At 33.4% G+C, this 25,954-nt stretch overlaps 1 protein-coding gene across 9 annotated transcripts in view; it reads left to right on the forward strand.

Annotated features, from left to right (window-relative positions):
* The window catches only part of LOC102147769 (uncharacterized), a 78,180-nt gene that overhangs the window by 13,402 nt on the left and 38,824 nt on the right, over positions 1 to 25,954 (forward strand). For 2 of the 9 annotated variants that reach the window (XM_070269850.1, XM_070269853.1), the window contains exons 3-10: positions 3,149 to 3,254; positions 4,015 to 4,164; positions 4,539 to 4,624; positions 5,698 to 5,737; positions 6,941 to 7,040; positions 18,674 to 18,766; positions 24,476 to 24,678; positions 25,634 to 25,735. In XM_070269850.1, the coding sequence (XP_070125951.1) occupies positions 24,588 to 24,678; positions 25,634 to 25,735 (193 nt within the window). In that variant the 5' untranslated portion in view covers positions 3,149 to 3,254; positions 4,015 to 4,164; positions 4,539 to 4,624; ... (2 more) ...; positions 18,674 to 18,766; positions 24,476 to 24,587. Of the gene's footprint in view, positions 1 to 3,148; positions 3,255 to 4,014; positions 4,165 to 4,538; positions 4,625 to 5,697; positions 7,041 to 7,784; positions 7,887 to 8,206; positions 10,905 to 18,673; positions 18,767 to 24,475; positions 24,679 to 25,633; positions 25,736 to 25,954 lie in introns of those variants that run through there. The other 7 variants (XM_070269849.1, XM_070269852.1, XR_011439679.1 and 4 more) reach the window with 7 other exon arrangements.

Consider the following 25,954-nt stretch of genomic DNA (forward strand, 5'->3'; position numbering starts at 1 on the left):
TTTAAATTCTTCCTCCTGGATCAAACTCTGTATTGTAGAATACTCCAAGGCTCTGTTCTGGGTCTCTTTTTCTTGTGTCCCTAAATATACTTTTCTAAGTGCCTGATTCAGTCATTTGGATTCAAATATAATGACTCCCAAATATCTCCTCATAACCTTTCCTTGGATCTCCATATTAGAAAATACAAGCTTCTGTTTCACATTTCCATACAGGATTCTGATTTCATTTAAAATTTAAAATGGCAAAAACATAGAAATATTTGTTTTTCCTCTAAAACTGTTCCCTTTCCCCAATCATCCTCACTTCATTAAATACAAATATAAATACAGATTTAAATATCACTGAGTGTGTGCTATGTGCCAGCACTGTTCTAATATTACATATATTAAATCATTTAATCTCTAATGCTTTGTGGCTTTCTTTTTTTAAGCAATGCATACTAAGACACAGAGAGGTTAAATAACTTATCCATAGTCCCACAAGTCATAAGCAGCAGAATCAGGATTCAAGCTCAGGTATAGTCGTCCTAGAGAAGGTGCCGTGCTTTTTATCACTATGCTATATTGCCTATAAATGTTTATATCTTATTATATACTAACTTCATCAAGTCAAAAGTCTCTCATAAACGTTTCATAATTTGTGCTATAGATTCTAACTTCAAAACGTATTCTTACTCTATCCATGGGTCATCATATTCTCTAATACCAGTAAATCAAGCTACTATTCTCACACGCATGGCGTATGGCAATAAATTTCTTGCTATTATTCCTGCTTCCAATAGTGCAGCCCTATGATTCATTTGCCATATGCAGTAACAGTGGCTTTCTAAAAAAGACAATTCAATTATTTTCCCCTCCGATTAAAGTCCTTTCAGTGGTTTTTCAGGAAACTGCGATCCCCTTACTGTGATTAACAAAGCCTGGAAATAATTTGTCTCCTGCCTTTTTCTTTGACCTCCTCTAACATCATTTCTCACCTTGGCCACCATTCATTAGCCACTGTGATTTTTTTTCTGTTTTTCAAATAAGTAAAGTTTTTCCCCAAATTAGTCTTTGAACTAGATGTTCTTGCTACCCGTAATCAGTCCCACTGATTTTACCTGCTGATTATCATTGACTGTAAGATCTGAACTACCTACTGTCTGTAATATAACTTACTTTCAAATCTCTGCATACTATAGTGCAATTTGAGATCTGTATATCTATCTATTCATTTATTTTTGTTCAAAATTAAAATTTATCTTCTATGAGAGAAGGGACTTGTATGTCTTGCTCATTTCCGTATTGTTAGCACCCAGAATAGTGTTTAGTGTATAGAAGGTACTCAATAGATAACTTTTAAATAAATAAATACATAAATAAATGAGAAAATAATTATTAAGAAAGATAGTTTTTAAGGTCACACTTCTAACCTTAGATAAGACCTTTTCTGTATAGTTCTTTCAGTATTAACTATTTTCTAAAATCTAAAAAAGTTATTTCACATTTTATTTGCAATTCTCTCTGTATTTCACAATATTACTGTCTCACCAACTGTGAGGTATAGGAGAAGGACCAGAAGTTGAGAGAGATTTTCATGTTATCTCTGAATTATATTTTTTGAAATATCTAGTATTTATGTGTATACATAATGACAATTTATTTATTTGTTTATTTATTTAATTTTATTTTTTTGAGGAAGCTTAGCCCTGAGTTAACTACTGCCAATCTTCCTCTTCTTTTATTTTTTGCTGAGGACGACTGGCCCTGAGCTAACATCCATGCCCATCTTCCTTTACTTTATACGTAGGCTGCCTATCATAGCATGGGTTTTGCCAAGTAGTGCCGTGTCCGCACCCAAGATCTGAACCGGCGAACCCTTGGCCGCCGAGAAGCTGCATGTGTGAACTTAACCGCTGTGCCACCGGGCCAGCCCCATAATGACAACTTAAATCATGTAGTGATTTAATAATAATTAAATTATAAGGTTCATAATTTCTGCTTTTGTTTTTAATAGGGAAATAATCTGTTTTGGGGTTCACCATTCAGCAAAATGGAAGCATTCAACCAAAATTTGTTACTAAAATACATGAAGAAATTCTAATGAGGAAATGATGAAGATCTGGCCTAATTGAGATCTGACTGATGGAAGGACAGTTAGATACATTACAAAGAGACAGAACCTATCATTTATGTTCCATGGCCAAATTCTCAGGATTTTCTGCAGAAACTAAAAATAACTGAAATTATTTTCTTTGACATCTCTCATTTGTTGATGCGAAAAAGGAGTTCTCAGATTGACCTCTCTGTTAACTGCCAGCTACTCTAGAATCTTTGACTTCCTTTATAGAAGAGGAGAAATCAATCCATAGTCTCTTCCTCATCTGATCATTCTCAAACAATCGATTCATAGTTATTTACTCAAAACAACGTCTATGGGAAAAAACTGTTACTCTGGCTATACAGCCAGAATTCTAGACTGGTTCTAAATTCTCTTCTATCACCACTCTCACCTGACTTTGCTACATTTTTCTCCTATTCTTTCTGTTTCTATCAACTTGTGTTTACAGTGATTAACCACTTCCTTTGCCCCTGGACTGAAATATTTACTGCTCAATATTTGAATCCTGTAATTTGTGAACTTCATTGACCCTAAGTTAAGGTTAGGCATGGATTGGTGGATCTTTCTCCACATGAGACAGTAACCAATGTATAAATGCTGGAGGAAATCCTACAGTAAGGACACTTTGCCTCAATTTTTTTTTAATGCCATTGAAAAGTAGTAGAAGAATGTCAAAAATGTTACCTTAGAAAAGTAATATGTAGGGGCTGGCCTGTCAGCGCAGAGGTTAAGTTTGCACGTTCTACTTAGGTGGCCCGGGGTTCGCTGGTTCGGTTCCAGGGTGTGGGCATGGCATCGCTTGTCAAGCCATGCTGTGGTAGGCGTCCCACATATAAAGTAGAGGAAGATAGGCATGAATGTTAGTTCAGGGACAGTCTCTCTCAGCAAAAAGAGGTGTATTGGTGGCAGATGTTAGTTCAGGGCTAATCTTCCTCAAAAAAAAAAAAATATGTTCTATGTAAAAAAAAGTAATAAGTAAGAAATTATGTTCTGATGTAATATACAAAAATAAAAGATAATTATTTCAACCATTTCTATTTTCTGTAGGAATTTATAAAATTCAAGAGGTTATGTAAATATTGGCTGACATTATCTCCCTGAAAAATTGCGTAGCTTGCAAGATCTTGGATGAGACAATTATATCCTCTGACTGGTAACTCTTTATTTTTGTTGAATTTTTATCGTTGGTTTGAGTAAAGGTGTTTTCCTCAGGAGATTTGCTCTTTACAATCAAAACTGGCTTCGACCAAAATTGCATCCTTAAAGAACTCTTTTCCATCAGGCTTCTTTAATGTGTTTAATAATGCCAAAAGTTTCTGCAAATGTCTTATTATCTTAACAAATCATTAATGAATTTATAGTAGCCAATAAGGTAGAATTTCTGTGAATAATGCTTTTATCTAAGAAAATTATAGAAGCCAACCAAATTCACTGGGCTCTAATATGTGCTTAAAATTGTGCTAAGTGCCCGGATTCAAAGATGAATGAAAGATTGATTCTTCCCTCAGTTACATAGCCATTAATTGTACATACAGACTAATTAAATAATTCTGTAGATAAAAATAATATAATCTGATAAATGCTTCAGTTAGAATACACAGAATAACCAAAAATAAATTTGAAATTTATGTCATAACTGACATTGAAATGTCCATTTTTGAATAAAAAATTTAGAGATAGACTAGAATACCTTTTCTGGTAAAAAGAATAAAATGAACATGGGCATGACATATTGCATAGGTGGTATATACAAACTATTTTGTTGTGTAATATAGTAATATATTAAGAAATGTGGTTATAAATATACCATTATAAATGGATTCATCTGTTGTATTTGTTCTGCTTGTAATGAGGGGGCAAAAAAAGGCTCACTTAAAATATGCCAAATCCATTTGTATTTTATAATCCCTTAGATTTGGGAAGCAGACTGGATTAGACTAATAAAACAAACCAGAGAGACTGAACCGGTGGTGCAGCAGCTACATTCACGTGCTCTGCTTCTGGGATTCGCTGGTTCAGATCCTAGGCGGGGACCTATGCGCCATTTATCAAGCCATGCTGTGGTAAGCATCCCACATATAAAGTAGAGGAAGATGGGCATGGATGTTAGCTTAGGGCCAATCTTCCTCAGCAAAAAATGAAGAGGATTGGCAGCAGATGTTAGCTCAGAGCTAAACTTCCTCAAAAAAAGAAAGAAAGAAAGAAAGAAACTAGAACCTCAACCTGCTAGATACTATTGGAAGCCCACAAATTTATACATATTTATTGGTTGAAGACACATCAAGCAGGAGTGAATTCAGGGCAACTGTGTCAGGTGCTGCCACACTGAATCTAAACCCTGATGTTCCTGAGAGCTCACCACATTGGGCCAGACAGTAAATAGAAGTTTTGGCTGTTTTTGTGATTCATTTTGTTTTGTTTGCTTTTTTCTCTCCAGATTGAAATAGTAGGTGCAGGAACATGGGTCAGAAAGACAAGGCAACTGCAGCTCTCAAGAAGCTTGCAATGAGAAGAAAGAATGAGGTATTAGTTATGTGCAAATGGGGGAGAGAAGCATATATATTTTAAAGATTTCATTTGGAGTGAAGGACTAGAGGTATAAGTGGTATATGTGTCAGGGGAAGGTGTAGATGGAATCTTGTTTGGAAAAGTAAAATTTCCATGTGTTTATTTGTAATTGTTGCTAATGGGAAGGGCATCTATAATGGGATGGAAAACAGTAGATATTTCAAATTGTCAAGAAATAATACTGAAATAAAAAGTATATAATAATATATATGTATATACAGTACGTTTTAAATATGTATGTTATATAATCATACATAATATACATGACTGTATGTATGATTTCCTTTTGTTTTTTATTCTCAATGATAGCTTTGGGCTTGTTTCTGGAAAGGGGCTGTGATAAATGACATCTGTATTATGTCATCTCAAATAGGAAGTTTCTCTTTTGAAAGTTTAATTGATGAACTCATTTATTGATTGATCATTATTATTGACCTAAGTATGGCTGCTACATTTTTTCCAAAAGACAATATTTTGAATATACAAGTTTGTCTTTAATACATGGTCCCTGATCAGTAATCTTGTATTAGGGGCTGGTAATTATTCGGAACTTCAGAGGAAGATCTTTGAAAAATGCCTAGAGGGAAATGTCAACTGGAGATGATGTTGAGCTTGTGGTATCATATGTTAGGTTAATTCCTGGTTTGGATGATAATGAAAAGCATTTAAGGAGGAAATTTTCAAATACTTGCTACTGAGCCACTTAGACTAGAGAATATAATGGAACTGAATTATTCTAAATCATATTAGGTATCGGGGAAAGGAGGTGCAAAGTGTCGAAGTGTAGGACAGCAAACATTCCAGATGCGTGACAGTGGAAGCGACAAAGAGAAATAAAGCAGTGTTTGAATTGTGTGTTTGTTGATAAATGAGTAACTTGGATATTGTTGACATTGTGAATACCAATTACATTTTATTTAAACAATGCAGCACCTATGAGCAATGATATGTTGGAAAAGTAATTTTTTTCTGTAAATGTGTCTCAAATGTTTAACTTGCCAAGCGTAATTCTTTATTTCCTCTTTCAGGTTTAAAAGAAACACAAATGACTTAAAAGACAGGATTATTGTGGGTATATAGATAATATATGTGTTTATTATGCTGGCTGCACTGAGCCAAAAAGGATTAGATGTGAGAAGTTGGCTAATCCAGTGAAGATTGAGAGTACACTAATGAGGGAAGTACCAGAAGGAAGAATGCAGTCAGTGCAATTATTTTGCCTCAACTATTATCCTGCAATTAAAGGCAACTCAGGGGGCATATAGCTTACGGACCACACCAATGGAATAAAGATGCTATGCGACTAAATTTTTGTCTATCTCCTAACAATTTACATTTTCAAACTTTGTTCCTTCTCCTCATTTTCTGAGTGCAGGTAACCTAAAGTCATACTTTATCATCTAGATATAGTCCAGATATTTGGTAGAAATATAGTGCTTTGGGTGAGAATACAGAAAACTGAAGCTAATTGCTCCTGCTTTTCCAGAAATAAACAAGTTAAATACCCACCTTATGGAAAATCAGAAAAATTATATCTAGGAATACATAGAGAAGATAATGCACCATGACCAATTGTCGTTTATTCTAGTAACTCAGGTTGATTTATATTTTAGAAAAGAAATATGAAAGAGAGATAGAATATATATTATTTCAATAGATGTACAAAACACTTGATAAAATTGAACTCTTAACCATTGTAAAATCTCTCAGAAAACTAGAAGCAGATTTTCCTAATCTAATAAAAAATGTCAACATTACAAAGAGAAAAGGAAAAAAAAACCCAACAGCAACAACAAATCCTAAACCTAACATCATATTTCTGGTAAAAGGGTGAATGTTTTTCTTCTGAGCTCTGGAACGAGATCAGAGTGATTTTATCAATTATTTTACTCAACAACCTCTACTACCCATTGAAGATCCTAGCAGTGAATCAAGGCAAGAAAAAGAAATATGAAAAGTGGGAAAGGAAGAAATAATATATTTTTATTTGTAGATAATATAATTATGTACATAAAAACCAATATAATTTATAAAATACTAAAATAAATAATTTATAAAGATAATTGTGTAACATCTCAATATATAAACATCAATCATATTTTTATATGTTAGCAGTATACAATGAGAAATAAAATTTAAAAGCAATACATTTATAACAGCATCCAAAAACAAATTAGTAATAAATATAATAAAAATGTGAAAAACCTCTGCACGCGAATATTTCATGCCGTGTGGCCCATTGCCTCATCCAAAGTAACACCTCTTTCCTAGGGATCTCTTCATCTAGTGACTGGCAAATATGGTGTATCAACTGGAATGGAACCTTACAAAATATCATGTCTGACCAAGGGACACATTTTCGAGCACAGAGGTAAGAAAGTGGGCAATTGATCACAGGATCCACAAACAGAAGCAACTTAAAGCTGAAGGTCAGATAGAGGAATGGAAAGGACTAAACACAGCTGGAGAGCCAGCTCAGAGTTAATACTTATGACACCATGATGCCATCTTCCAGGTTTAGTGTAGGCTTAAAATCAATAACCTTTATATGGTACTTGTCCTCAGTAGCTAGAATACCTGGGTCTGGAACAAAATGTCAAAAGAAGGAATGACCTTGCTTGCCATCATTTCCAATGACCAACTTGAGAACTGTATGCCTTCTGTCCAAGTCACTCTGGCTTCTGTGGGTTTAGAGAACCTGGTCTCTAAAGGGCAAATTCTTCCACCAGGGGGCACAGTATCTCATTGTATGAATCAATCTCTTGGAATGAATAATTGAGGAACAGAAGGTAAATCTGCTGTTACACAATAGGGAAAGGAAGAAAATATGTTTGGTATCCACTTGTCCCACTGGAATACATCTTTATAATCCATCACCCATTTTGATGGTAATAGACAAATTCAGCAGTCACAGTTGAAAACGGTATGATAAACAGGGGCTAAAACCCGAGGTAGGTGACTAAGATCAGCAGAGGTGCCAGCAGAGAGTGAGAGGAATCTGGAGTGAATAGTAGAGGAGAGGGAGGACAAGGATCAGTTGTGACTCTGAGCTCAGCTGCAGCACCAGGGGCTGTAATTCACTCCATACACCTTCTTCTTACAAATTTATCCCAAGAAAAGAGACACACCTTCAATCTGGACTTGCTTCACTGCCATGAAGAGTGGATCTAGGTTGAGAAACAGTTAAACTGTAGTGGACTCTGGAGTGTGGTACACAGATGCCCCTTCAGGACTGAGGGGTTTATTCTCCCAGTTGCTGCAGAAGCCGTCACCCAACAACCATCAAGTGTGAGTCCTTGCCTCTTTCAAAGAGAATGAACTCAGTCAAGGCCGTGTTCCCTTTCCAGGGCAGCTCATATCCATGATTAGTGATGTGGGAGCATAAAGGCCTGGCTGCCCTGCTCTAGCTGGGGAAAACTCAAAAAGTCTGTTCCAGTTTCAGAGCTCTATCTGGGGTTGACTTAGGCCTCACTGAGAATGCATCACAGCCTGGCTTCCCTTCTGCCCAATACTGCTCCCTTCTCTTCTCTTCCACAGGTGGTAAAACCAAAGGTGCTCCCTAATAAACCTCCAGGCTGCTAATCTTGATTTCAGAATCTGCTTCTGGGGAACCAAGCCTGTAAAAGTTGCTGACAAAATTAAAGAAAAACCTAATACGTGGAGAGATTACCATATACTTGGATTATAAAACTCTATATTCTTGGGATGTCAAGTTTCCCCAATTTAACCCGGGGTTCAATATAATCCCTGAACATTTCAGATGGACTTTTTGGAAAGTGACATGCTAATTCCAAAATTAATATAGAAATGCATAGGATTTAGAATAGCCAAAACAATATTTAAAAAGAAGAATGTTTGGAGAAATTATAGTACTGACTATCTAGACCTACTTACGCCACAATAATAAAACAATTCTGACTTAATATCAAGATAGATATACATCCACAGGACCAGATCAAGAGTCCACAAAGATATTCATGAGAATACAGTTACTTTATTTATAAAAAGTTATCACTGCCATTAGAGGTAGAAAATGATGATCTTTTCAATAAATGGAGCTGGATTAATTGGCTATCTGCATAGAAAAAAATGAAACTCGATATATAACTTATACCATGCATAAATATTAGGTCATGAAAAACTGTAAGAGACTTGAAACATTCTCCCCCAGAGCCCAGAATGTATTCTCTCCTAGAGACTTCAGAAGGAATGGTGCCCTCTTAGCACTTTGATTTCAGACTTCTGGCCTCCAGAACTGTGAATGAATACTTTTCTGCTGTTTCAAGCCACCAAGGTTGTGGCAATTTGTTATGTCAGCCATAAGAAATGAATGCACAGACCTCTACATCCAGCTTCTCTCCCATCATAGTTCTTCTATTAAATCCCTTATTCCTATCATGGCTGAAGTGGCTCTGTTTTGCTGACTGAACATTTGCTGATTCAGGTATTGGTGCTAGAGCTGGTTTCAGGGAACAAACTTAAGAATAAATTCTTGAATGTTTTAAATGTCTGGATTTAAACACATCAATGACCCCATCCCACTATTAAGTGGGACACTAATCTATGATAGTATGCAATGACAAAATTTACTTATGTTATCATTTGTGCTTACCTGGAGTCATGTCAGCCATAGAACGTTAGAGTGTAAACAGAGAATATATTTGAAAGAATTTGATATTTTCTGATTTCTTCTAAGTATTTTGGAGTATGTCTAAAAATAAAATGATGAGCTCAAAGTTTAACATTTCCTCTCAAGGTCCATGTAAGAAATTAAAAATACTCTGTGACTATTGTTAAAGTAATACCCATCTTCTCTAGCCAAAAAGCCAGATTGCAGGAAATCAAATCTAAACTCTGATTCTGCAGGTTTCTGGTTTCCAACTCAAAATGATTTCTCAACCCTGCAGAGACCTCTTTATTAAAGTGAAGTGATTCATTGCTGGCAATAAGGATGTGACATCTACTAAGGTTCTCATAAAGCTGAAGACTCTGAGCTCTCCGATACCATTGATCCTCCTTTGTAACTAGAAGCAGGCTTGGGTCTCCTGCTGAAAAGTTTATCCTCATCTTGTCTAAATATATTAATGATTCCTGAGGTACTCTTCTTGCAGGAGAGTGTTGATCCTCATCAACACCCATCAACTATCATTGCTTCTAAATGTATAACTAGATTATAATCTGTGCCATTGATCCTCTTTCAAGAACAATTAGGTTCTTGCCCAAGCCTATCTTATCTAGTCCTTGAAATCCAAACTATTTTATCCACCTGTGATGTTTGTCACCAAAATTTTCTTACATAAATTCCCAACATTCATATCTTTGATATTATGCAATAATTCTTTCAAATAATTACTAAATGCTCATATAACAGGAGAGAGACTATCTTCTCTTCATGAAAGAGGATTTCTTTAGAATCTTTTGATTTGTCTTAGAAGAGCTGACTTTGATATATACATATATAATGTATCACATATTATCAGATACATTTTCATTCAGGAATAAGATTGTTTTACTTCTGTGCCATTGGTTCTGTAATCAAATTTCCAACATGAACTTTGGAAATTATCAATGAATTTGTCTTTGTATTTCTTTGTCTTTCATAAATCCTAAATAATTTTTAGAGCAGGAACATAGATAGCACAAATTTATTTACTTTCTTCTCTCCATATTATCTCCTTTGTGTAATTTTACAATCAAATGTATAGGATAGTAATTAAGCAAAGATACAGATCTTAATAAATTATTGTAAAACAAACAACCATGTGAATACCACTCATGTCAGGAAATAGTGCACTGGTAGAATGTGAAATGCCTTACAGAAATCCTTTCCCACAAGTAGCCTGATTCCTCCCCCCAACAATAGTCACTATCTTGACTTTATTATAGCTATACTCTTGCTTTATAATATTTGTACTACCTAGTTATGACTCCCAGAAAATATAATTTAATTTTTCCTATTTTGAACTTTATTAAAATAGTATCATACCATATTTATTGCATTGTATCCAGCTTCTTTTCTTGAGACTTTATCTTTAAAATGTCGTTTCATGTATATATAGTTTGCTAATTTTCAGTGCTGTATAGTTTTCTATAGCATACGTATACTACAGTTTGATTTTCATTTTAATGTTGAAGATCATTGGGTCTTCTCATGTTTGGCATTATGACAAATGATGCTACTATAACTGTTCTTGTACATGTTTCTGATGGACCAATAAATTCTGTGGGGTATAAATCTTGGAGTGAAATTTTTGGTGATAGATATTACGTATCTTCTGCTTTGGTTAAAAACGTCAAGCTCTTTCCCAAGTAACTTTATCCTTATACCCTTAGTGTGAGTACCAAATGCTCCACATACTTATCAATATGTACGTTGTCATATTTTTCAATTTTTCCAACCCAGTGATTTTGTAGTGCTCTTTGTATTTTTCATTTGCTATTTCCTGATTATTAACAAGAAAAGATGATTTTTCATATGTTTATTAGTTATAAATGTTCCTCTTACCAGTTAAAATCCTTTTCCCATTTGCCTATTGAATTTCCATCTTCTCCTTATGCATTTGCAGAAATTATTGCTATAATCCAGATTTGACATTTGTTAGTTACAGGTATTACAATAATATTCTCCCACTGTGTGTCTTGTCTTTTGATAATTTCATGGCATCATTTGCAGTTAATACAGTCAAATTTGTCAATATTTTTCTATATAGTTAATACAAAATTTTTTGCCTTCTTTTATACACATTATTCCTGGGACAAAGTGATAAGAATACTCTGCTGTGTTATCTTCTAAAAGTGTTAGTTTGCCTTTCACTTTTAAAGGTGCATTCCACTAGTGTTGACTTTTGTATACAGTGTAAATGGGTATCATTTTGTTTTCTTCCACTTGGAAAAGCAATTTACCTCTCAACATATTTGAAAAAGCGTTTTCCTTTCTTTGCTACCCTACAATAAAATTATTTCATATATTGATTGTCCCCGAATGCATAGTTTTGTTCCTACTTCTCTCTTTTGATGCATTGCCTGTTTATCTATCTCATTAGCTTTATAATGTCTTGCTATCTGGTAGAGCAAGTTCTTCGGTTGTGTTTCTTTCTTCTTCCCCAAGAGTTTTTTTGTCACTCTTTGCTTCTTGCACTTTTATATCTGTCTTTTTCCTCTCTGTTTTCTTGCCTCCCTTTGCATTAAACAGATTAGTTTTTTATTGTTTAACTCTCAGTTAGCATGTTATGTATGTTGATTTTATACCTTCTTTTATCATTCTTTTAGTGGTTACAATAGGAATTACAAGACACAGTATTGGCTTGTTAGAATCAAATATAAATCAATTCTTATTATCATCAATATTTTAATTCTAAACCTATTTAAACCCCTAAAAGAAAACACTATGTTTTATACAGTAAAAATTTACTTTTATTTACCCAAATATTTACTATTTTTATTGCCCATCATTCATTCACCTTCTCTTGGATGCTAACCAGTGTCATTTTCCTTCTGTCTTGAGATCACTATTTAGTTTTTCTTCTAGTGTAAGACTATTGGTAGCAAATTCTCTCAATGTTTTTTATCTGAAATATCTTAACTGTGCCTTCATTTTGTATTTTCACTGGGTATAGAATACAACTTTATCCTGCATTCCATTATATTCTAGCTTCTATCATTTGAAAGATTATATTGTTTCTAACTATCTTCTCCTTCCCCTCTATGAATATTATATATCCCCACCTTTGCTATGTTTACTTAGTTGAAATACACTTTCCCACTTCATTCTCCCTCTTAACCATGTGACTTTACTTAGTCAGACGTAGTATATGTCATGTGCATAGGAAATTTTAAATATGCTTTCATATTTTGCTTCATTTATTGCTTCTGCCTTTGCCATGTAGAAGAGACTGATCCTTCAGTTTGGATCCTAAAATAAAAAAACATAATCAAAGCTGGTAGAAGTTGGCAGAGGCATACAAAACCCATAGCCATGAGTGAGAAATGTCTTTGTGAATTTAAGATATTGAAATACTGGGATCGTTTGTTACTACAACAAAAACTACTAATGCACCGTTTCTGTTGAAAACTTAGCTGTTAGCTTTACTGATATTTTAAAGACAACATATCTCCCTCATTCTGGATGCCTTTTAAGATTTTCTTTGTCTTTGTTTCAGTAGTTTTACTATGATATGCATAGATATGGGGGGGGGGTTGTTTCATTTTTTTTGTCTGCTTAAGATTCACATAGCTTCTTGAATCTGGATTGTTTATCACCTTTAGAATATTCTTAGATAATATCTCTTCTAATAATATGTACCACATATTCTTACTGCTTTTTTATGATATTCCATTAAATTCCTATTAAAACTTATTACTGTATTCCATAGATGTCTTACATTCTTCTGAATTTTTCATCTTTCTTTTCCTCTCCTTGTATCCATCTGGATATTTTTTACTGACTTACCTAAGTCAGTGCAAACTAATTTTATGTACCTTTTGCTATGGCTAATCTGCTGTTGGACCTTTGAGTTTTTAACTTTAGTTATTGTACAGTTTAGTTTCAAAATTTTTAGTTGATTCTTTTATATAGATGGAAGTTTTCTAGTAAAAGTCCCTATCTAGAACTAATATTGTTGTATATGTTCACAAGCCCCCAAATTTAAAATCTATGGTTAATAACACCAATATCTATTTCTTCTGTGTGTTTCTTTCTATTTGTTTTTTTCCTCTTGGTTTTATGTTATTTGGACCTGGATCCTGGGCCGTTGGGTTACTTTTTATTCAATTACTGCCGCACAGTATGAACAACTATAAAAGCTATGGGTAATGTTATGTTTCTTCAGAATAGATTTAATTCTATTTTGGTAGAGTTTTCTGGTAGAAGCAGATCATTTTGCCCCAATCAGGAATTGAGATATCTAAGGTTGCGTTTCAGTCTTTGTGAACTGACTTTGTGAAGGTTGTGAATATCCTTTGTGAAGGATGGTCTCTGTGAATTTTACTTCAAGAGGTACCTCTTCTGAAGTCTCTGCTCATGGATCTCAACTTCAGGGCTCTGTTTTTATGGTCACTGAAGCATATGAGACTCATAAACTTTATGTATCTTCTAAGGCTCTTAGCTATTGTTTTCACTTGGCTTCTTGGTCTCATGACCTGTATACAATAACCTTGGAGTGAAATGTTTTGAAGGAAAAAGTGGCTCAGAATATCACACTCACTTCTCTATGGTTCTTTTTTCCTGTTAATTTGTCCCCTGTAGTCTTGATTATCTTGTTTCCCTGAATTCCAATTTTTTCCTCTGTGCCCATGAGAGTATCTAAAGTTTGAGCTGTTGGTCTCTGCTTTGTAAGTATGCCGTGAGCAAAAATGGAATCTGCAACATGAAATATAAATACCAGAGTTACCATAAAGTGTTTCCTTTAAATACACAATCTTGATGCCCATAAATCCTGGCTGAATCATTTGATATTCAATGCTTTGAAACAGTCATTTTGATGTCTTATCCATCTTTTAGAGTTGTTTTTAAAGAGATATGTGATCTAATATAACTTACTCTTCTGTAGCTAAAAATGAAAGCCTATCAGTGTTTCTAGTGAAGTTTACCAGGCCTTTGTCAATAACTAAGTAAACTATTTAGTATGGTTTTTATGGCAATTGTATGAAATTTTAAGTAACATTCTGAATTGACCACTTTGCATATTTAGTGTTCTAATCCAAGAACATGGTATATCTTTCCTTTTGAAGACTTTTAAATATCTTTCAATAAATTTATTTAATATTCCTCAAAAAGTTCTTGCACATTTTTAATTGCTTTATTGAGGTGTAACTGGTATACAATAGATTGTACCTATTTAAAGTTAAAAAATCAGTAAGTTTTGACACAGGTATAAACTCATGATATCATCACCACATTCAAGATAATGAAGATATTCATATTCCCCAAAGTTTGCTTGTGCCTGTTTGTGTTCTGTCCTCCTCAATCTTCTCTGCCACTTCATCTCCTGGCAACAACTATCTTTTCTGACACTATAGATTAGTTTGCATTTTCTAGAATTTTAAGTAAGGGAATCATATCATACACTTTTTTGTCTGGTTCCTTTTCATCAGAACAATTACTTTGAGATTATTATAAATTGTTATTTGTATCAATAGTTCATTCCATTTATCGCTGAGTACTCTCTCATTGTTTGGATATGTTTATCTATTCACTTTCTGATAGCCATTTGGGTTGTTCTGGTTATAACAAATAAAGCTATTATGGACATTTGTCCGTAAGTCTTTATATGGGCATATGTCTTTATTTATCTTCTGTGACTACTCATGAATGCAGTGACTGGTCATATGGTACGTGTAGGCTTAGCAATTTAAGAAATCACCAAACAGTTTTCCAAAGTCATTGTACAATTTTACATCCCCCTCTTCAGCATGCAAGAGTTCCATTTGCTCAATATCTTCACCAAGACTTGACGTAGTGAGATTTTTTTAAACATTCTAATAGTTATAGAGGGGTAGCCATTGTGATTTTAATTTTAATTTTGCTAAAGTGTAATGATATTGCCTTTCTTTTATTAGGCTTATTTTCCATTTGTATATCTTTTTTGGATATTGTGTCAGTTCTTAAGTTTTGCTCATTATGCAATTTTTTGTTATTATTTTTGAGGGTTGAGAGTTCCTTTTATCATCTGAATGTCAGACATGTTTTATGAAATATGTGATTGGCAAATATTTTTTCCTTGTGCTTGGCTTGTTTTTTTTATGTTCTTACAGTGTTTTCCAAAAAGCTGAAGTTCTTAATTTTCATGGAGTCCAATTTTTGACTTACGTTATTATTTTTTAGATTTTACACTTTGTGTAGTATCTAGGAAATCTTTGCTATAAAGATTTTCTCCCTTCTATTCTTCTTGAAGTTTTATAGTTTTAGATTATACATTCAGGTTTATGATCCATTATCAGTTTTGGTTGTTGGTGGCTTTTTCGTTTGTTATTTTCTAAGGTACAAAGTATGGATAAAAATCCAATTTTTTTCATAATGATATTCAACTTTTGGAATAAGTATGCTGTCTTCATTGAATTGCCTTTATATATTGGTAAAAATAACCAATTGTCCACATATGTATGGGTCTATTATAGACCTCAAAATTTTTCATGGGACTATTTATTTAAATCAACAATAATATCAAACTGTCTTACATATAGTAGCTTTATAATAAGTCTTACATCAGGTAGAGTAAGTTTTCCAATTTGTCTTTCTTTTTCAATATATTTTAATTATTCTTTCATCATTCTATAGATATCAATCAGGTCAAGTTGGTTGACGGATTTGCACAAGTCTACTATATACTCGCTGATTTTCTACCAGATCAGTGTGGCTCATTTCAAAGGAAGTATAACAATCTGTTGAACTGCCTCTTTAACAGACTATTCTGTTGAAATAGTTTGCATATGTCAAATCTTTGAATGAGAGTAGAACGCAGGGGCTAAGTTGAATAAAAAAACCAATACTCTGGCCAATGTAAAAAGTAACAGAATAAGGAGAGCTGTTCTGGGTCACTTCCAAACCCCATTTCTACCATACTTCTGTAATACTCTGAGGCAATTGAAAAGAAAATGTTTACTGTATTCTTGTGAAAGCGATTTCATTCTACCTTCATGTTGTGAATTAATACATTTTCATTTGCCAATGAACGACTCAAGTTTTGAGATACTGTGTTTTTGTGAGAATAGTTGGCCAATTTTTTTTCTTTGCCAAGATGAGATACATATTGTTACATGGAAATAACCAAGAATAGTTTTTTCCTTTGCCCAAACGGCAGTGAAGCTTTGTTTATAAATGAAATCTCATGACACTCATGGGCTATTCTGAAGTGAGATATGTGACAGTGTGTTGGGAATAATGACAAATTGTGCTTGATCACTTTAAGGAAAAGTTCCATGAGAGTAAAGCTAAGAGAGTAAAAGCTAAAATTAAGCATTAAAATTTTTTTCATTGGAACTGGCTCTGTGGCCAAGTGGTTAAGTTCGCACACGCTGCTTTGGGGGCCCATGGTTTCACCTGTTCAGATCCTGGGTGTGGACCTAGCACTGTTCATCAAGCCATGCTGAGGTGGCGTCCCACATGCCAAAACTATAAGGATCTACACCTGGAATATACAACTATGTACTGAAAAGAAAAGAAAAGAAGAAAAGAAAAAAAAAAGAGGAAGATTGGCAACAGATGTTAGCTCAGGACCAATTTTTAAAACAAATTTTTTTTTTCATTATGTCAATGTTAACAAGTTATTTTGGCTACTGTCAATACTGGTCCAAAGGATGTGTCATAAGTTGGAATCAAAAGTCATCACTGAATAGCCAGCCAAAGCACAATATGTCAATAATATTGATTCTCTTTCTGGTAACCGAAGTTTTTCCCTATTCTGCCAATTTTTTAAGAAAAGTTTGCAAAACCTGTAGCTCAATTTTCATGTGATTTTTAAAGTCGTCTTTAAAAATCTACTGAATCAAATCCTATCATATCTTTTCCAATTATAATTGTTTCATTTTATTTCATTCTATAAAGTAATAATTTCTGACTTCTAGTAACAAATATATCATAGGCTGTTTGTTTAACGAAGTAAATTTCAGCAGGGTAATATGTATATTTTTTGGTTTCTTTATATATATTGGAAAATTGGTCCATCAACGTAATTCACACATGTGTGTAAACACACATACGCAAAGACTGTCACACTAGTTGATAGAATGCCATGCCTTCTGTTGTTTACTTCACCTCATTTATATCTTAAAATTTTAGCTCCATCATACGTTGCATGATTACAAGTTAAGCAATGAGAAATAGCATATTGATTTATTACCTTCTTTTATAACATAAAAATGTATAAATAAATTTTATTGTCTATATCATTTTAACATGATTCAACTACTCTTACATTACAAATAGTCTCCATAATATATTTTCAGTATCCTTTAATGGGTTCCTCAAAATGCATGTTAGTTGTCAATATAAATAAGAATATCATATTTTTTTGACATTGGAGAAGTCGTATTGGATGATTTGATAATGTTACTGGCTTTGTCAATAAGATCATAAGAAATATTTTCTATAATTCACTAAGTTAAATATGTAGCTATGCTTTATTGACACAGATATACTTAAAACAGTAAGATTAAAAAATTATTTAAAAAGTTATGTTGAGGAATTTTAATGAAATTAATAGGATTTTGATGTCTCAACAAGTACTGAGAATATTAGGTTAAACAAGCAATCTCTAAGTGAAAAAGCATCTGTTAGAGTTGCCACAGAAAAAACCCTTAAGTTTTATATACAATATTCTTCCCAAAACTTGAATAAATGAATCAAAGCAACAACTAGGCAACAAAGTAATTTTGCAATTCTCATTGTTTCCAATACTTTCATCAAAATCAAGGGATGATTTAATAACATATTAGATAAATAAAAGCAATATTTTCTATTAGATAATTAGGTAACCTTTGGCAGGTAATTCACAATGAGTGGAATTGCTATAGTGAAACTTTCTCTATTCTCATCAATTAAATTTTATCAACAAAATATTCTGTTTTTATATCCATAAACAAAAAAATACAAACTGTTGAAAATTGCCTCAATCATAACTATATACATCTGCCTGACTAATTATAGAACACAGTAGTGTGACAAAAAGATACATTTCCAATAGAATATTATATTTATGTTTAAAAGTTATTGAAATGACCAATACATTTATATTGTTTTTATCAAATGTACATTAATTATTTTAATTGTAAATTTCAATTCATAGAGCTTCATGTATACAGGACTAAAAAGAATATAAAATTCATCCTCTATATCCATACTTCCCTGGAGAAAGAGCAATATGCTAGTCAGTGGGTTTTAAATTAAGGGCAGAATCAATAGCAAAGGAATCAGTTGGGGCAAGGTCAAAATGAAGGCAAATTATGCAACTGGGGAGCGATCCTTGGTTAATAGCTATGAATATACACTCTTGTTTTCATTTATTCAAGGTAATATGTGTACGCATTTAAAAAAAATAGTACAGAACATCTTGCTGGTCAATAAGAACATCTCTCCTCAAGTGATTTTCTTGCTCCTGTAAGGTAATTGTTTTTAATTATTTGGGCTTCTTTCTTATGGTGATTATCTTTATATCTCTAAATAATATATTTATATTACTCTGTATAGATGTATCAACCTTAGAAATTGTCTATTGGCTTCCTGTTTTGATAGATGACTCATTTATGATCACTCTTTCTCACTTCTTGTCCCTCACCCCATCACATAGGCCTTTATTCCTTATTTAAACAACTACTGAGTATATCTCTAAATACTTCACTGTGTATGAGGTGGAGATTAGTGTTATCACCTTTCATTCCAATTCTCTTTCTGCCCTCCACTTCTCTCTTCTAATCTTACTCTCTCTTAATCTCTGTGATTTGATTCTCTACGTTTGCACTGCTGACACTAGAGTAAAAATAAGCTCCAGGATCATAATTATTTCCTGATTGTACCATTGGCTGATTGTAAGATTGAATTTTAAAAATGCATTTATTGCACATGGAACATTCTTCAGGATAGATCACATATAAGGCCACAAAACAAGTCTCAAGAAATTTAAGAAGACTGAAATAATACCAAGCATCTTTTCTGACCACAACAGTATGAAACTAGAAATCAACTACAGAAAGAAAATCAGAAAAGCCACAAATATGTGGTGATTACAGGAAATACAACTGAACAACAATTCGGTCAATGAAGAAATCAAAGGAGAAATCAAAAAATACCTAGAGACAAATGAAAATGAAACTATAACATACCAAAATTTATGAGATACAGCAAAAGCAGGTCTAAGAGGAAAGTTTATAGCAATACAAGCCTACCTCAACAAACAAGAAAAATCTCAAATAAACAATATAAAAGTGAACTTAAAGGAACTGGAAAAAGAAGAACAAGCAAAGCATAAGATCAGTAGAAGGAATGAAATAATAGAAATCAAAGCAGAAATATATGAAATAGAGACCAAAAAAAATTAGAAAAAATCAATGAAACTAAGAGATGGCTCTTTGGAAAGATAAACAAAATTGCAAATCTTTAGCTAGACTCATCAAGAAAAAGAGAAAGAAGACTCAAATAAATAAAATCAGAAATGAAAGAGGAGAAATTAAAACAGACACCACACAAATACAAAAGATTATAAGAGAATACTACAAAATGCTATACACCAACAAATTGAATAACATAGAAGAAATGGGTAAATTCTTGGAATCATGCAACCTTCCAATACTGAATCAAGAAGAAATGGAGAATTTGAATAGACCAGTCATCAGTAAGGAGATGAAAACAGTAATCAAAAACCTCCCAAAAAATAAGAGTCCAGAACCAGATGGATTCCCTGGTGAATTCCACCAAACATTCAAAGAAGAACGAATACCTATCCTTCTCAAATTCTTCCAAAAAGTTGAAGAGGAGGGTAAGCTTCCTAACTCATTCTACAAGGCCAGCATTACCCTAATACCAAAATCAGACAAAGATGACACAAAAAAAGAAAATTAAAGGCCAGTATCACTGATAAACATACATGCAGAAATCCTCAACAAAATACTGGCAAATCTAATACAACAATACATTAAAAAGATCCTAGAACATGACCAAGTGGGATTTATTCCAGGGATGCAGGGATGGTTTATCATCCACAAATCAATCAATGTGATACATCACATTAACAAAATGAAGAATAAAAGTCACATGATCATCTCAATATATGCAGAGAAAGCATTTGACAAGATACAGCATTCATTTATGATAAAAATGTGGAATAAAATGGGTATAGATATAAAATACCTCAACATAATAAAAGCCATATATGACAAGCCCACAGGTAATATCATTCTCAATGGAGAAAAACTGAAAACCAACCTTCTAAGAACAGGAACTAGACAAGGATGTCCACTTTAACCACTCTTACTTAACATAGTATTGAAAATCTTAGAACAGTCCAGCAAGGAAGAGAAATAAAAGGGATCCAAATTGGAAAGGAAGAAGAGAAAGTGTCCCTATTTGCAAGTGACATGATTTTATATATAGAAAATCCTAAAGAATCCACCAAAAAACTTAAAGAAATAATATATGAATATTGTAAAGTTGGAGGATACAAAATCAACAGACAAAAATCAATCGTGTTTCTATACAACAACTATGTAGCCAGAAGAGAAATTAAGAATACCACCTCACTTACAATTGCAACAAAAATAATAAAATATGTAGGAATAAACTTAAAAAGAGGTGAAAGATCTGTACACTGAAAACTATAAAACGCTGTTGAAAGAAATTGAAGAAGACACAAAGAAATGGAAGGATATTCCATGCTCTTGGGAGAATTAACATAGTTAAAATGTCCATACTTCCTAAAGCAATCTATAGATTCAATGCAATCTTTATCAAAGTTCCCACAGCATTTTTCACAGGAATAGAACAAAGCATCCTAAAATTTATATGGAACTGCAAAAAGAATCCTGAGAAAAAAGAACAAAGCTGGAAGTATCACGCTCCATGATTTCAAAATATATTACAAAGCTATAATAATAAAAACAGCATGGTACTGTCACAAAAACAGACACACAGATCAATGGAGCAGAATCAAGAGCCCAGAAAAAACCCATACATTTAAGGACAGCTAATTTTTAACAAGGGAGTCAAGAACATACAATGGAGAAAGGAAAGTCCCTTCTATAAATACTGTTTGGAAGACTGGACAGCCACGTGCAAAAGAATGAAAGTAGACCCTTATCTTACACCATTCACAATAATTAACTCAAAATAGATTAATGACTTGAATGCACGACCTGAAACCATGAAACTTCTAGAAGAAAACATAGGCAGTATGCAATTCCACATTGGTCTTAGTACCATATTTTCAAGTACCACGTCTGGGCAAGAGAAACAATAGAAAAAATAAGTGGGGATACATAAAACTGAAAAGCTTCTGCACAGCAAAGGAAACCATCAACAAAATGAAAAGGCAATCTAAAAACTGAGAGAAGATATTTGCAAACCATATATCTGATAAGGTGTTAGTATCCAAAATATAGAAAGAACTGATAAATCTCAACAACAAAAAACCTAACAACTCAATTTAAAAAAGGGCAAAAGATCTGAAAAGAAATTTCTACAAAGAAGATATATAGATAGACAACAGGCACATGAAAAGATGTTCAACATCACTAATTATTAGGGAAGTGGAAATCAAAACTATGATGAGATATCGCTTCACAGTCATCAGAATGGCTATATTTAACAAGACAGGACATACCAAATATTGGAGAGAACAGGGAGAAAAGGGAACTCTCATACGCTGCTGGTGGGAGTGCAAACTCTTGCAGCCACTATGGGAAACAGTATGGAGATTCCTCAAAAAAGTAAGAATAGAACTTCCATATGATCCAGCTAGTCCACTGCAGATAATTATCCAAAGAACATGAAAACACGAATGTGTAAATATACATACACCCCTATGTTCATTGCATTATTACTTACAATAGCCAAGACTTGAAGGCAACCTAGGTTTCCACCAAGGGACATATGGATAAAGAAGATGTGGTATATATACACAATGGAATACAACTCAGCTGTAAAAAAAAAAAAAAAAAAAAAGATTAAATTTGGCCATTTGTGACAACATGGCTGGACCTTAAGCATAACATACTAAGTAAAATAAGTCAGAGGGAGAAAGTCAAATACCATACGTTCTCACTTATAAATAGAAAATAAAAACACCATCAAACAGTCACATAGAGACAGAGATTGGATTGGCAGTTACCAGAGGGAAAGGGGTGATGAAGCAGGGTGAAGGGGGTAATTAGGCACATGGTTATGATGATGGATTGTAATCAGTCTTTGGGTGGTGAACATGATGTAATCTACACAGAAATTGAAGTGTAATGATGTATACCTGAAATTTATATCATGTTATAAACCAATATTACCACAATAAAGAACATATATATAAAATAAAACAAAATAAGATAAATAAAAGTGCATTTACTTATTTACCGTATTATGGTTGCATAATAAAGATCTTTCTGCACAGCTCCAACATGCCACGCCACTCAGAGGACAATATACTCAGCAAAATGTTCAAATGAAATTCTCGTATTGAGCCTCACTAATTGTTCAGAGTCATCCCAAATTTGTGTTTGTCTCACATAGTTATCTTGCAGTTATTTGATTTTGCCTTTTGATTGTCTTATTGCCTTTGTCCTTTCATTACTTTATTTATAGCATATCTTTCATATTTTTAGATTCTTTGTCATATTGTATATTCAGTGGTGTGTCCTTTTTTCTGGAGTCCTTCTTCCTCATTACTAGTGAAACACACCCATGAGGTCAATGTGTACCCAGTTACTGGGACTGGACCAGTGGATCCAGAGACTGAGAACATGAATTAGTTCTTATTTACATCAGATGAAGATGCAGTATTTGACATATTTCCTGCCTTGGTCTGATTTGGCAAAGGATCAGGTTTGGGCCAGAAGATGAAAATAAGGAACATACCGCGATGAAATTGAAAAGAAAGAGAAAACTTAAAAGTAACCAAAACCTCTGAAACTGCAGAGTAAATAACTTACTTCTAAAAATTATTCTGACTCTTACGATTTCAGTAAGTAAAAGAGAGCATAGTATTATAGTACTAAATTAATCTCTTTGTAGATTAATATTTTTATCGTTGTTGTTCTCTGATTGTTTCAAATGACAACTCTGCAGAGACCTTTCATGAGAATCCTATTTATAGCAAGCCTCCTCTCCTTCCTCTGTCACCCTGTTACCCTGCTTAATTTCTATCGACAGCACTTATCACTATTTTACATTATATTATTTATCCATAAATAAATATATAAAATATTAATATATAAGCACCTATTTACAAATAAATAACTGAAGTATAGTGTGTAAACATCAAGGAAAATGTCTTTATCATTTGTTCTTGAATAATGCATAGTATACAGTAGGTACTCAATTAATTTCTTGAAGAAGGGAATGAATGACTAAGCAAATGTTTCTGAAATGCCACATAAACATATTTTTCTTTTTCAAAGTTCAAAAGATCTTTAAAATGGGTGAATAGGAATACTACCCTACCTTCCTCTCAGAATTCAAGTTATTAGAATTCAGTTCCTAACCTGATGGGTACATGCTAAAGAAAGAACTGGCACTTAAAAGACATCTCCTTTTCAGTGGCTGTTGCGCGTGTGTGTGGTGAGGGGACAATCTTTGTTTAGTGCAGCTCCACCTCAGCCTTGCTCTTTTTCTCCTCTTTCTCTGAGTACTGCTTTTTCTTTCTTTTGCTTGCTCTATTAATATTCTGTGTTAACTTCTCAGGAGTCTTTTTAATACACAAAAATAGGAAGTAAAAAAATTAGGAAAAAAGTTTTGGTGAGAATTAACTCACCTTTGGTTTTCTGGGAGTTCATAGTGGGTTAAGTACCACACGTAATTATAACACTGTTCTCACAGGCACAGGCTGATTAACAACTTTATATATACAGAAATAAATACACTTTTATTTGTATTTTCACAGGATGGTCTCGAGTCTGGAGATCCCTATGTTTTTTTCAAAAATAAGAAAAAAACTTTTTTTATACTTAAAACATACATTTTCCTCTTAGGACCATTTCTTAAACTTGGTGTTTTACTGGAGGAAGTTAAAAAATAAAGATAAGAAGGGTGTGCAGAGGTGAGAAGAGCACAGTTCTGCAATTCTCAGAAGAACAGTTCTGTTTTCTGACACTATACTTTTGTTGGTTTTGACAAAGGTGGATTGCTCCATTTAGTCCCTGCCTAGATCACGCACAACAGCAGCTTCGCTGAAGTTCAGTGTGGTACGCACGGCACACAGTGACTGAATTGTGCTTTATCTGTTCAATAATGCCTGAAGAAGTAACTTATGCTACTCTCAAATTTCCAAATCCTTCTCAGACAAAGAAACTCCAGGACAGCTCCAGTCTCAAGAGAACAGGTAAGATCCTCTGTGCAGGATCAGACAGACGAGAGAAGAGATTATTCAGCTGTACTGTGGGTTCTCCTGTCTTCAACTCAGGGCTCTTAGACGACTCTGAGATTTCAGTTATGGAATATTAGTTTATATTGAAGCCACTGTGCCATGGCCTAGTTTTGTTTATCTTACTTAGTTTTTAAGATCATCCTCGTGTGTGAAAAAAAAATTAGTCTAAGCCTCTGGAAATCCAGATCTCCAATATCATCAAAATAGCATTTCTCGTATTTTTTTTTAGCATTTTAGGATAATCTCACATATAGGTGAAGGAAAAATAGTAATGCATGAACATAACTATCCAGGGTTTTTATTTAAATGCTAAAAGGTATCAAACAGACATATGCTATGAAATTCATAGGACCATGGGACCCTAGTTAGTGATGATGTAGTAAATATTTCTTTCTGAGAAGGGATAAGACTGGAAGTTCCTTGTCTGAACATCACATAATTCCAGTCCACATAATTCCAGTCTGTTTTATCCAGCAATTTAGTTACTAGAAAGCTAGGGATAACAATAAAGCAGTAGGAAGATACTTTTTGGAAACATTAAAATCATATTTACTGAAATTTCTTTATTTCTTTGGGATACATGGTTTCTTGTGCATTACCTGGGATTATTTTTTGTTATTTATAATTTTTTTATTTACATTATTTCTAGACTTTTTCATTTGTTTTTTAATTTGTTTTTAAGTCCTTTTGATCTTAACATAAAATTCTATGTTCTACATAGGTGTGAAATATTTAATATATGAATTTACCCCAAAGTATTTTATATTCGAATGATAAAGAAAAAGATAAATCTATTATCAGAATTAGAATCAAGTCAGGAATGCTGGGAATATCTGGATTGTTAGAAAGTAAAAAGAAGACTAGAGAAAAGAATTATTTTTTTAACACTTTCACTTTTTTCCCTGAAAAGATAATCAAAAAGTGCCTGAGTTGGAGCTGGGTAGTGAAACTGGAAATGGAACAGAGGGAGCTGAGAGGACAGTTGAGGCGGTAGAGAGCACAGCCATGAGAGGTAAGATCTATTTGAATAAACAGAGCCACTGGGTCAAGGAGAAAACTAAGAAGGACACTGTGGGAGACATTGAGGCATAAAAAATAGAGATTACTTTTAAAAATAATAGATATAAAATATGTGAGAAAAGAAGCAAGGAGGATAAACAAAAGATGATAAACTCATGTCCCATAATTACAGGAAATCATCCTTTTTTGATTATTTTCTCCATCCATCCCT

Source organism: Equus caballus, chromosome 6, assembly GCF_041296265.1.
Source record: "Equus caballus isolate H_3958 breed thoroughbred chromosome 6, TB-T2T, whole genome shotgun sequence".
NCBI classification, from domain to species: Eukaryota; Metazoa; Chordata; class Mammalia; order Perissodactyla; family Equidae; genus Equus; species Equus caballus.